This window comes from Vidua chalybeata, chromosome 2 (genome assembly GCF_026979565.1).
Source record: "Vidua chalybeata isolate OUT-0048 chromosome 2, bVidCha1 merged haplotype, whole genome shotgun sequence".
Lineage (NCBI taxonomy): Eukaryota > Metazoa > Chordata > Aves > Passeriformes > Viduidae > Vidua > Vidua chalybeata.
In genome coordinates this window covers 80,270,903-80,285,322 of record NC_071531.1, presented here as the reverse complement: position 1 = coordinate 80,285,322, position 14,420 = coordinate 80,270,903, and the positions used below count along the sequence as shown (strand labels likewise).

General features: G+C 36.4%; 1 protein-coding gene across 3 annotated transcripts in view; it reads left to right on the top strand.

Annotated features, from left to right (window-relative positions):
* GRM5 (glutamate metabotropic receptor 5) overlaps positions 1-14,420 on the top strand; it is a 228,831-nt gene that overhangs the window by 212,137 nt on the left and 2,274 nt on the right. The window contains exons 8-9 of one of the 3 annotated variants that reach the window (XM_053934652.1): positions 7,027-7,125; positions 8,669-8,830. The exons of 1 other annotated variant lie outside the window; for it this stretch is intronic. In XM_053934652.1, the coding sequence (XP_053790627.1) occupies positions 7,027-7,125; positions 8,669-8,830 (261 nt within the window). The remainder of the gene's footprint in view (positions 1-7,026; positions 7,126-8,668; positions 8,831-14,420) is intronic. One more of the 3 variants, XM_053934653.1, reaches the window with a different exon arrangement.

Here is a 14,420-nt window from a genome sequence, read left to right as displayed (position 1 = left end):
AAACTTTTTATTTACCAGACTTCTTCAGGACACAGACTATAGGCTCATACTCAAAATTTTCATAACCAAAGGTCTGAGATACTCCTGGTGATCTGATTGGTCATACAGTACACTAAGATTAACACTCCATCAAGTCCATTGCCTGGCAAAACAAGGCAAAACATAACTTTCCTAAACACTAGACTAACAGTCACAGATTTCATGAAAGTCATCGGTTCTACAGTTTCTGCAGTTAGTTGAACTGATTGAAACATGGAAAACATGAAACTGAATATAGAACAAGTTGTAACCCTACAAGACTGAGCTTAGAACTAGTGCATAACCTGTTGTATGGAGTAATATCAGCAGCTTGTAATATATGACAGCATGGGTTGCTTTCCTACTGGAACTTGGTGGAGCTGTTCTGTCTTGTATTAAATAAACACTGATTGGAATAGAAAAAAAGAAAAAAGGCATTGGGAAAAAAAAAAGAGATACTTTCTAGCCTGGTGAAAAGTAAAATGATTTTTAATGTCAGTCAGTGTCATAGGAGAGGTCCCCACCCACCTGTCTTATACCCATCAGACTGTTATAGTAGCTTTATAGTAACAGCTCTTTCCAATTCCAGTTTTATTTCACCATGGGGAAAAAAAAATATGTGGGGGACATTATTTGAATTCCTAAAGTTTTATAGATTAAAGAAATCATTTGGAGGTGATGTTTAGTGTTGCTAAACAACTCTTGTGTGTACATAGAATTAATTGGGAGATTATCAAAGAGTGTGAACTGGGAGAACTAATGCTTAAGTTACGTTCTAGAAATGATTGGCACCATCTTTCAACTAGTAACAGTGGTAACAATGACCAGCTTTTAGCCATTGCCCACCTCAATGCAATAAATCCTTTTGGAAACTGAAAAGTAGAAAAGCTGCTCAAAACAGGACCACATATTACTGTAGGGCAAAAGATGTCATAGAAAAATCATTGTGCACCAAAAAAATAAGTTAATTTCTCCAGATTCTCTTTAATGGGACCCTTGATGACAAATTGCACAAAAGTGATTAGATGCTTCTGTATTATGAGTTGATGGCCAGAAAGTGAGGGCTAAGCTTCTTACATGACTTAATGTAATTAGAGCAGATAACAATTTATATGAGGTGAAGGTTTAGCCCAATGGGTATTGTTCTTATTTAAAAAAAAGAAAATCTAGGCATAGTATAAAAGATACTATTTGTTTGCTTCATAGCCTTGCTAAAATTAAATGTTGATGCATGCAGAATAAAAAAAAAAAGACTCTTCAGAGAAAGTCATTATCCTTTTGATGGATTAGTCTGTATTTATTAATGAATCAGTTCCCAAATGGATCATCTGGAGCTATTTTAATCTAATATGCTACAAAAATTTAGATTGAGAGATTAGTGAATGATTTGAGTCCTTCACTTTTCCCTAAATAATTTAGTCGTGGTGTCTTTTTGGACAAGCTTGATACTGTGATTAATTAAACTTCAAATACTCTGAAATGACTGAAGAATATTTTATAAAACTCAGTGAAAGGTATTACTGAAAGCTTTTGATAAATTGCTGCTAAAATATTCCATCTGTATAATGAATTTATACTCTTGAATGACCTTATTACATTGGTTTTTGTGTACAGTGTTAGTGCTGTTGTTTTGAATTTTCCCCTCAAATTTAATTAAAATATTGATTGATTGATTGATTGATTGATATAATTTTTTTGGCTGCATTAACTGAGCACATGTCTTCAAGCCTAATATTTGGAATTATTTATATTATAAAGACACTGTTACAATCATTTTAAAACAAATATCATAGCTGAAGTCTGCAAACTAAATGACATTATGAACAGTTCCCTGCCTACTGTTACCCGCATATGCTTTAGGTTGCAAAATGAAGTCTTGCTACTGTACTGCAAAAAAGAAAAGGAAGGAACAGTGAAGGTGGGACCCAAAAGTTCTATATTTATTTAGGGAAAGAAAGAATTTCTATTTTTTAGAAATAGCAGTGTTTATCCCTTTTCCATTTTTTTTAATCTTCAAGCCTGTCTTCCAAAATTCTGATGACAAATAAAGGCCACCATATACTGTATCACCACTGTCCTTATCACACATGCTGGAGAGCACCCAGAGAAGCCAGCCATGCAGATGGTCTCATGTTCATTAGCATGCATGATGTAGGTCCTGTCTACGAGGTTTGTCTACCAAAGGAACTTCTGCTTCTTTCTACAGCAAACTTTGATAAAAACTCACATTGTAATTGATTTGATGCACAGTAATTAATCCGATAAACAAAAGACTAGGACATGCACTCCCCTCCTTCCAAGGCCCACCAAGTCACGAAGCAGTCTGCCACCTGTATGAATTATAATGAATAGTGTTTGTACTTGTATCCTGGATGTTGATGTGGACTAGTGGAAGAGATGGCATTTCATCTGGCTGAGAGCTGTGGGTTTTTTTTTTTCATGACTGTGACTGAAATTTAAGGCGGATGCCTGCTAAAATATATAATCATTATTTATGTTTATAATATATAACAATTTTAATCTGTTATAGTTTTGAATATAGCATTATATATTGAATGTTTATATAGGTAAAACTCTATGAAAATCCTGTACAATGGTTTGTCCAGCACTTCAGAAATATCTTTCTGGAACAAGGGAATTAAACAGACTGGTAATATTTTGCTATCAGTCTAATCTTCCCTTGAGCCAGTATAATGCTTTGCATATCATTCCAACAAAAATGTTATTTTAATTCACCAGTAATGAATGATTGCTTAATTAGAATAAGCTTTAAAAAAAAAGTGAAACATTATGCTGCACTTGAAAAAAAAAATTAAGTTTGTATCTAAGTCAATTTTACTTACTAAAATTGGGCTAATAAGCAAGTAATGTTTATACATTGATTTTTTTAAAAAATGAAAAACATGGCATGCTTAATAATATACAATTCATTTTAGCCATTACAAAAATGGGTGAATTTCACACAATAAACAGAGACTCTTTCAAAATATTCAGTGCAATATGCTGCAATTTCAAGATAGCATGACCAACCTCACAGAATCAATTTTCAAGAACACAGTATGTTTGTAGTTCAAAGCAGCCCCTATAGTAAAAACATTATTTTTCACATTCCATTCTTTAGCATTTATGCAGAAATCTTTAAACATATTATCTAATCTAAAGACTGGCTTTAACTCTGCTGCTATGAAATTTAGGTTCTTCATAATTTCTTAATATCAAGAGCAAGGAAAATTGCAGGTGAAATATACTGCTTGTATATACATTAACATTGTCAAGCACACATTGGGTGCTCAATAATCAATAACACTTCTGCATGGCAGTATGAGATTGCATATTTGAAATATGACCCTTATGTCAAAGAGCAAGACCAGTTTATAATTGGTCATTTTTTTTTCAGAGAACAGATTTTTTGAAAAAACTGCTTTTTGTGAATGCAAGTTCTTGTCTTTTGAGAAATCTCTCACCCTGCATATTGTGGACATTTTAACAGAACCTGTGCATTACCATCCACATTCTATCCACAGATTATTTTTCAAGGATTCAAGAATGTATTCGACCAAACTATTCATAAATGTAGGCCATGGTACAGCTTCTAGGTCTCCCCTGCCAACATCCTCCAGACAGGGGATGTACAGCCATATGAAATGTGCTGCTGATCAAGGTATCCAACACCTGCATGGAAACTGGGAAAGAGCAGAAGTACAAGGGATGATGAACAAAAAAGGGTCTCACCCTAACATGAAGTCAAGACCACCAGGATACCAGCACCTGGATCTACAGTGGAGGCATAGTCTAAAAAAGACTAGAGACTTGTCAGCACAGATTAAAAAAAAAACCAAACCAAACCAAAACAAAAAACAACTAGTAGGGATCTACACCTACACATACATAAAAGCTGATTTCTACAGATTTTAGTGAATGACTACTGATCTCATTCAGGATGATGATGATACCCATATTCCCCCTTTTTTTTCCCATAGTATCCATTAATATTGGTCTACAAGAGGAGTTTTATTGGAAGGTGAAGAAGGCCAGAGAAAGGTCTAGCAAACCTTTTTTTCTAGGTCTTCAAAAAAGGTTCTCCTGAAAAAAGGTCTTCAAAACTGAGCAGTCTCATTGGTGTTTCCTGCCATATATCACATGTACATTGGCTTCACTAAAAACAAGGCAATACAGTCATGGTTTCTCGAAACTAGAGTTTCTCTCTAGTGAGGCTTTCTGGAGAGAGCAGAGCACTGCTGTGTAAGATAGAGTGATGTGACCAATCATTTGGCAAATGGATAAGCTCTGCAGTGACTGAGTTACTGGGAATTACTTCCCAAATTTCCTGTCACTGATCAGCACTTATAAAACATATTAGTATTTATCATTAAATATTTTCCTTAAGAAAACTTGCTCCTGTGCCAAAAAAATGACACAGATCACCATTCCTCACCAAAAGATGTGAGAAAAACACTTAAGGATTACCCAAAATATTTTAAATCTTTTAACAGAATTTAGTGGCCACCTTTCTGCATAGAATCAAAGTCTTCTATCTTTTTTCTAACCAATATAGAATTGGAATTTGAAGAAAAGGAGAAAAGAAGTTTGTTCTTGCAAATACTGCGTACACTATAGTGGTTTATGCTTCTTCCAAAATACCCAATTACTTTTCACATTAGTATTTCTTATGTCAACTGTAAATGCCTGAGGGTTTTCCCTCTCAACTGATTTACTCTTTCAAAGCAAACCTCGGTTTTAACAACCTGGGAGGAGACATTTTTGTAATGCAAGGTGTTCTGAGCCACAGTAATTTCTTGTGTCTGCTCTGAGACCTGAAAATATTTTATGCATGCACCATTTTATTTTGGTGTGCCTTTCCAGAATAGTCACTCAAAGAATTTTGCAGCTTCCTTTCGACAGCAAGATGCACTTTCCACACCAGAAGGATTGATTAGAGTTTGGTCACTGTTTTCATAATTCCGTGGACATTTAGCACTGAATGAATGGCAGCGTAGCAGTTACTATGGCTCAAGGCTTTGAGGTTTTATGAGACAACAAGTTGTTTCTGATGGTGCAATTTGCTCTTGAGTGGATGGATAAACTTGAGAGATTCATAACAGTGTCTCTGCTGGTAGTGAAATTTATGCTAATGTAAAATGGACAGTTGTGGGGGTTTATTTATCTGGGTCACATCCGTCCTAACCAGGGGTTCTTTAGGATGGGATTACCAAGGACATTTACCTCTTGTTCTTTTTTGCTGGCTACTTTCTAGAATTCTACTTATTGTGAGCTTTTAGAGTCTTCTAGTTTTTTCTAGTTTTGATTTTTTTCCCTGTGCCTTGCTAGACAAAATATCTCTTTATTTACTCTAGATATAACTGTATTTCCATCCTGATCCTCTTAAATTCTACTTTCTTTGATGTCTAACACCTTCACTCCAAGGTTATTTCCTCTTCTTTCCTGTGAAGTTTCTACACATTCTTTTCTCTCTCCTTTTTCTCTGGCTATACCAATTAATTTTGTACGATCCATTTTGAATTCTTTTGTATTTTTCAGTACATTTATCTACTCTCTAAACCCATCCACTTTTTCTCTGCTCTAGGAATCGACTTCCATTTAGTACCTGTGTCCTGTGTGAGCTTCGTGCCTATCTGGGAGCACTACATATACCACACTCCAGATTGTCTTAAAACCTTGGTAGCGAATCTGCAAAATTGCTGTTGTTCGTCCTTTCAGTAAGGTTACAATTTGTACACCAAAGGACTTTGCACTTACACATCTCATTTTGCTGTCTCCAGTTCACTCTCAGATTCACTAAGCTTCTTCATCAGTGATTTATGTAATATACTCTGCATCTGAGGGTCTACTACAACTGCATCCAATATTTAGTTCACTTTCTCTGTACTCAGGTTGTTTATCTTTTCCAGGGTAATTCTCGTCAGGGTACTTTTGTTATCTAGATCAGATTAATGAATGAGCAACAACAAAAAAAAATCCATTATTTTGTCATTTTAACAGTGTTAAATGCACAAACTTCTCCGCAGAAGTGTGTTAAAAACCCACAGCACAGCTCATAGGATTTGGGGGTGGGATATCACAATCTCTTTGAGAAGACACATGCAAGAATTTTTCCCAAATTTTTCTTAAAGGATTTAAATAGGTATTTCAACACCTAGCACAAGAATTTGTATGATTAAGGGGAAGTTCACTGCTGGGAGGAGAGACAGTACGAGACACTACATTACTCACATACCAACTGAATGTTCAGTAAGTAAACAACGACCAGGTCTTATCTTGTATTCCATCCATGAATTAATTAGATGGTCAAATATTAAACTGTTTATCCAAGTGATTTTTTTCATCAAAGTGTGAGGTCTTGTATGTAAAATACACATAGTACTGCATTGGGCTCTAGGTTTGGGGTTGATCTCATTTGACTTTATGTCTAGATCTCAGCAAGTCATCTAACTTCTAATTGTTGCCAGTGGAGAGAGGAAGTCCCACTCACGACATGAACTGTGAGCGCACACCAATTTTACCCAACCAAACCACTACCCTGGTGTTTGCTTTGAAAAGTGGAACAAGCCACATATTACAGGGATGTAGGACCAGGGAAATAAGTTATGATTGAGAACATGGCCACCAGATGATTTCCCACTGATTCTTAAGTGTTGTTTCCCTTAAACTGTTTCTCTCTAACTGTTTTGGTCTAATTCAAAAAAAATATTAAAGTATTAGCATGTTATTTATTCTGTAAAACTGTTTGGCTCCTCCTATATAGAGATAACAGATACAGATATATATAAAGAAAATGGTGAGCACCTGTCTTGCATAACCCTGTTTGCTTTAACACTGCTCTGGGGTTTTATGCAGTTATTCCACCACTCCCACAGCTGCTTTGCACTCTTCTCTACCACTGCCACAGTAACATTCATGTGCATGGCCCTTTGCACAGCAGCTGTCAAAGAAAGCTGAGCACACAATCACTTCTCTCTGTTTGCTCCTGTTGTTGTCGTGATTTATTAGGTACAAAGGCAGGAGACTGGCCCCCCCGCACAAGTCGGAAATAGAGTGTTTCACCCCAAAAGGGAGTATGGGGAATGGTGGGCGAGCTACAATGACCAGGTAAGCAAAGAGCAAGTGGCCTTAGGTCAGTGTGATATGTCTGTGAACAGAAGGAGTAGCCCAGGATAATTCTAGGCTAGATCCTCTGTCTGTAATTGCTGTGTATCTCATAAAGTATGTTTAGACAAGGAAAAAAAAAAAAAAAAAAAAAAAAAACCCAACATGTTGCCACTGCTGATTTCTGTGTTCCATCTGACTACCAAAAAACCCCTGCACCGTGTTCATTCCAGTGATCTGAACCACATGTCCTATGTGATGTTGTTGTAATATGGTGCTTTGAAGAGGAGAAATCTTACACCTGACTCATTAAGCCAGTTGGGCAGATGAAAAGAAGCAGCATTCAAATCTGGAGTAAGGGTAGGTCGGCTACATATTAGGGGTTACATTAAGTCTAACCAAAAGATCTTTTTAAAAGGGCAGAGAAAAACTGATTGATAAAAACATATTCAATATAAAAATGTTGGTTATTCTCAGTCAAATATCTTATGGAAAAGTGCTGAGTTTTACAGTTATTTTAAGGAAAGGTTTCAAAGTAATTTTAAATACAGTTTAAAGCATCTTTTTCATAACTTTCTCAATTCAATTAATATAATTATTTTTGTTTCATTATCATAATGTTTTGCATGACATTAAGCAATGCTACAATTCAATGAACATCAAAGACTAGAGTTTTTTCAATGTTACTAGGATTAACTGCTTTAGTATGGCCATTTTGATGTTTTTCCTATTGAAATATTTCAAACTCCTTAATTCTGTGAAGTACTTGGAGATTTCAGCAATTCTTCTCATTTTGAGTCCAGCCAGATTTCCAAAAGTTGAACTCTCCCACAGGACACAATTTTCATTTCTCCATACATGTCCTTTCATAAATGAATAAGCACATACATGCCAAAGATGGCTATACATCTTTCATGAAACAATGCTCTTAAGAAGCATTGTGCCATTGTGTTATGTTCTACTAAGTGTAAGAACCATTTTACCATTTATTAAAAGATCTACTCATTCCTACTCAAGCCCTGTATGATATTTATAAATGTAACTGTAGAGCACAGGGTGACCAAATTATACTGTCACTTTTCCCAAATGTTATATCCCTCGGGAAATTTTTTCATTGCAGGAGGGTGTTCAGGGAGATACTTGCAAAGTGCTATGTTTCCCTTGGGTAGAGCATTCACACACATATATAGGGCCATCAACACTCACACCACATAGCACACATCTGAGGGCTCCTGCAGTTAAAATACCATCAGAAACATTGATTGCTGAGTGTTGTACACAAAGTTGTTTTGTTTTTTTTTTTTTTTGTCAAATGGAGAGGTTTCTTGTCTATGTGTCATTTGGAATTTTTTTCTTACATTGCATTGCCTTTAGAAATATTTATTCTTTATTTAAAAGCTATCTGAAATCAATATATAATGGAACTTAGAAGAGTGGGAAAATACATGTAATTGTCAGACAATTGTATTTTGTTGTACAGTATTCAGCTCTGTTTTACCTGGCCATATATACACATTTGAAAAACTTCTTTTTTATATCTTCACAGTGAAGAATCTGTTTGCATTCCAGACTGTAATCGATCTGAGTCAAGTAGAGAGGAGAAAAAGGTTCCTGTTAAAGAGGATGCCCTGACAGTCAAAAAGACTGGAAACTGTGTCAGTCTAATAGTTCCACAGCAAGACTGTCAGCTGCAAGAACTACTCAAACAGTTAAGAACACCTGCTGCTTAACAGAGAGTGCAATTGCATTTGATGGCTGTTTTTTGTTGTCTCCAGCCACAATGTCCTGGCCAATGGTCCTTGTCCAATTTTGTGAGCTCAACAGGGTTGCTATTGAATAGCCTGGGAATCTCCCAGAGAGAACTAGACATTGCAGGACAGAAAGTAGGTACTTTCTCGTGCCCCAGTAAGTATCAGACCAGTGCTAGAAGTCACTGAGGTGAAGAGCAGATGGAAAAAGACATACAGGGGCCTGACCATTTGTGAATGATGAAAAAACTCACCATCTCATGGGACAAAGAGGTCCCATGATACTGGACAAATCCCACTTACAGTCTTTCAGTCTAAATAATGCTGTGCAATTAATTCTGGGCAGTGTTGTTCAGTTCATGTCCTCAAATCCCTTGTGCAGCATCATATTTGTGTTCCAAGCCTACTGTGGACATTTTCCACATCTGGGCCTATCTATGCCTTTATATTAGAATTGGAAGTGGCCTTGGATTTTTCAAGATGAAAAATGACATAAAAATAGAAGTAGTGGGTCTATTATGTGATACCTTGTAAGACTATTTCCAGTTAGGGAAGTTATAACATCCTCATCACCTGTGAGTATCATTCACACATATATGATAAAATCAGCTATGGAATGAGATGTTTTATGAAGTTTTCACAAAACAGGCATCACAGCATCAGTTCTTTTGCATTTCTTGAATAATATATACATTTTTTATTTGACTGAATGCAATTAATAAGAAACTGCTTAATAACTCAAAGGAGTAATTTTCCTGCTGATAAGTCCCATGCGGAAAACTACTTCTGTGATTGTTTATTAGGCATGCAAAACATGTAAAATTCCTCCAGTTGCATGCTCTTTGCAGAAGATAGAAGTCAAATCAACTCTTGACTTTGGAGAGCTAATTTTTTTTTCGTCGGTGTGTTGGTTGTTTTTTTGTTTGTGTATGTGTGTGTGGTTTGTATTTCTTTTTTTTTTGTGCACTGCTTTTACACTTGATTTCAGTGTCTGGTAAGGTGATGGTTTCTATTTTTTCCGATTCCCATTTCATACCTTTAGCAATGAAAATAATGAAAAATCATGTTGACCAAGTAATGCTGAAAACACCTTAAAGCATGTTCTGCTTTAAGCAGAACTCAGGAAGCAGTGCTCAGAGTTCAAGAGGTGTCATTGTCCTCTCTCCATCCTGTGAATAGAATGCTCCAGTGTAGAAGAGATGTGCTCAGAGATGCTTGAAAGGGCATTTTTCAGAAAAAAAAAAAAGCATAACACAGCTCTAGTTACCTTAATTAACAATAGCAATGTGGTCATGATACTAGAGGAAAGAAGATACATCTCATACCATGATAATTTTTGCATTTTGGGTAATGATATACTAGAAATGTTGTACTACTGATGTACTAGAAATGTTTCATTCAGATACCAGACCCTCCATTTCCCAATCTAACCAGGTGTGCTGCTGAAGCAGTTACCAGAATCAGCATCACTGGTGGCTGCACTGGGAGGCCACTGGCAAAGGTTTTGTTCATCAGGTCTCTCTCACTTAGTAGTTTCTTTCAAACTTACATATTAAAGTCACTCATATAAATGTCAGCTGGGATTTTCATAAGGAAATGAGGTATCAACAGATTATGGTTTGTAGAGTAATATAAATAATTGCTCTTGCTGTTCAGAACAGAAAACTACTCTGAAAAATAATTGCAAATAATTTTTTATTTCTAGAACTCAGGACATGACAAAATTATTTTTTGCCCTGTATCATTCCTCTTTTCTGTTTTGTTGTCATTTATTTCCATACAAAAAGCAGTATGAGATTAATTTAAACTAAATAATTTGAATAATAAATCACTAACAGGTTATTTGTGTATGACAGAATTGTCTTTTACCTAGGGAAACAATTACATAAGCATGTAGAGGTTTTCTTAAAAGCTTTTTAAAATTAGAGGAATAGCAACAAAATGAAACATTACAGTGGTAGAATTGACTTAATTCATCACGGGCACACACACATACACACACCATCCCTTATGAAGAATCAAATTTTAATTAAGTCTACAGATAGCACACAAATCCTTTTCAGGCAGAGTAATTACATCATTGAGTCCTTAATAAGTTTTCAGTAGACGAGTCTAAAACGAGAATAGGTTCCTGCTATTTACTTTGAATAACAAGGGTTTTCTTTGGCAGAAAGTTATATGAGCTGAGCCAAGTACAGAAGTTTATCCTGCTTATCACTGCCAGCTTCTTCTGGGGATAACATGGAAAGACTTCTCCCTTAAAGATGCAAGAAGTCTGCACAGTATTGGAGCTGTACATTAATTGTAACACTTCAACCATTGAAACATCTGGGCACAAATTTGCTATGAATTTTAGCTCCATAAAATTTAGATCAGTGTTCTAAAATACAAGCTTCCATTCATGGACTTATAAACTTAAGAATTTGAAATCTTTCCTTATTGTAGTCACACGAGGGCAGGTTGCAAACATATCATATGTGTCTCCATCAAGTTATTGTCCAGTGTGTGTTTGCAGTTGTACCATTTCACATTTGGAATTAGATACCCATGTTAGTATCTGACAGGGAACAAAAGTTCCCTTACATTTTTATGGTTCCACTTATATTTTGGTTTCCACTGCTGAATAATACTATGCAGCTATGCATTCGGGGCTTTCTTAAAAAATAATGAATTCCATCATTTTAAACTGATTTTCCTAGTTCAGTCAAAGATATTAAGAGAACAAGTGACTTATTTTCAAATTGCATATGCTTTCAGTAACTGCCCCCAGTACCAGTCCCTAGGCATTCAGTACAGAATTAATTTTAGCAGATGTGGGTAATTAATGAGAATGTCACCCTTGTTAAAATATGAGAGTTCTCAGCTGCTGTGCCTCTAAATTCCTTTTCCTATTTTTCATTTCTTCTGCATTTTGAAGTACCTTACAAAACAAATTTGCTTCACTAGCACCTGGCTAAAAAAAACAGTTGTGGCAGACCTATGAACCATCTTATAATCATACAACAAGGAAAAAATACTGCAACAAAACTTCTACTACCTCAGGAAAAAACAAAAGGCCAAGTGATCCATTCTAGACAGTTAAAAAATATATATGTAAAGGGAGGGGAATATTTTTTTCACATCTAAGTGCATAAAAAGTAGTTAATAGCTCTCATGAACAGAAAAAAATCCCTAAAGACAAAACTCAAGTGTCTCTAAAGAGATTCAGTAAGAAAAATAACAGGAGAAACAAATCTAATTGCTATTCTGTCATCAAGTGGACAACAGTAGAAAAATATTTGAAATATCAGCTACTTCCAAGTTTTCTCATTTATTCTAATTTAATTTCTTGTACATATTATGTAAGTCTAGAAGGCAGGGAAAATTGCAAGTCTATCAAAATCAAAGCAGCTTTTAGTAAAGACAATGGAGAAACAATTACTGTCTGGTTTTCGGGAAATGTCTCTTGTGCATAAAGACGAACCTAATTAACCTATAGCAAAAGAAATTAAAACCAAAAAAATGTTTTGCAAAAGGCTTTGTTTTACAAAATAAAAACCCTGAACACTTTGGTATCACTGGTTGAAGTTTGCTGCATTCTCCTCTGCTCTATTCAGTACAATGTAGCAGCAGAACTGGCAGGTCAGAAGAGTAGGGTAGAAGAAATTTGTATTTATCCAAACTTTGTAATGAAATTCCTTTGGGAGTTCAAAAGTGTAATTATTATGTTTTCAACTGATGGAGGCAAAATCTGTTTACAAGAAAAATCTAAAATTTCACTATCCTAAAGTTTCCCATCATTGAAGAGTCAAGGCAGAGCTGGACATAGTAAATGTAAACAATTCTATTCCTAGACATCTTATTCTATGTCAATGATCTATCTGTATTTCTCTATTTTTAAGTTGTAAGCATTGTGTGGTTTCCAGTTGACTTGACAGATTATCAATCAATAAGCAATTAGAACATGATCTTAAAGTATTATCACAGCAATTTATCCAGAACCCAGTTTCATGCCAATATGAGAAAACATGCGGTGCTCCTTTCACAGAGGCAAAAAAATAATTGCATCCTTCAGTCCAGTGTTGACTTCCTAGTAAGTAGGTACAGCATGATAAAGCATAGGATACATTTCTGACACAGAAATTCTTCAGCTATAGGGTTCACTCCTTACTGAAAAATTATAGAATCAAAAAGGTTGGAAAAGACCTCTGAGATCAAGTGCAACTGTAAGCCAAACATCACTGTGTTCACCACCAAACTATTTTCCCAAGTGCCACATCCAAACGTTTTGAGCACTTCCAGGGATGCTGATTCTACCACTTCCTTGGGCAGCCCATTCCAATGCCCCACCAAGTGGATGGTGTTTGTGTCCTATTCAGTTTGTAATATCAAGGAATTTGCTGTGAATAATGGTCAAGTCTTTCAGACTTTTGCATGAAATTTGCATTAAACAGCCATTGGGTCTCCTTCAGAGCCCTAGGATCAACATGAGAGCCACATGCAGAGATTACTTTTGGGCAGAGTACAAAAGAAGTATGAGTGTATCAGCCAAGACTGACCCAAACCCAAACTGAGATTCAGGGAGGCTGGTGACTTGCACCACTGAAGATTTACTGTTTACTATCTTTCCCAAGGGTTTAATGCAAATTCAGATTTCATCCTTTCCCTTTCCCTAGGTTCTTCAGCCTCATATCCCTTCTTAATTATTGTCTCTTTAACTGGAGGAAGTAGCATGTTGCCTTCACAAACTCTTACAATCTGACCTTCAGGCCATGAAAATATCTATATGCACTTAGCACATTTTTAAAGGGTTTGAACATCTGTGCTAAGCCAGTGCTTGAAGTCAGGAGGGGTGCTAGAATACACCACTTTCTTTGGGCAAGCATTTCTACTTGCATTGACTAATCCTTCATGTTAATGGCATTTATTTCACCCTTGTGGCAGGCAGGCCTGTCACAGGTCCTTCTAAGACCTCACCAGGAGGATATCCAGGACTGGATCTGCTCCTCTCTTTCTTTCTGATCAAAGTTACAAGTGCCAGATCATTCTCCCTCCTGGTCCAGGTCAAACACAGTAGCAACTGGGACAAGGTTTCATGGTCATCATACCAGAACTAGAGGCAAACAATCCAAATTCTGCTCCTGCTGCTGTCACTGAGATCCCACTGAGCTCAGGACTCAGCATGACTTGTGAGCCAGGGCTCTCAAACAGTTCTCAACACCCACAGAGTATGTGCTGCAAGTGCATGGTCCTCAGAGGGAACAGTTTTACCCTGCAAGACATTAGTGCCAGCTCCTACTTAGACCAGAACTGGACCCACAGAGATTCAAAGAGTCAAAGTAAGCAGTGCTACAGGACAGAGTTTGCTTTTCCTTCTTGCTCTGACTGAAGTACACCAGAAGGAAGGGATTATCTGAACAGCAAGTTAAAAGCCACCAGCTGTTTTGCCTGGCATTTTAGGGGTAGGGGCCTAACAGACAACTTCCAAGACACAAACATCCTGGTGACCATTGCAGCAAAAGGGGGAACCCATATGTACTTATACATCTGCTTTCCCAGTCCTTTTTTTTT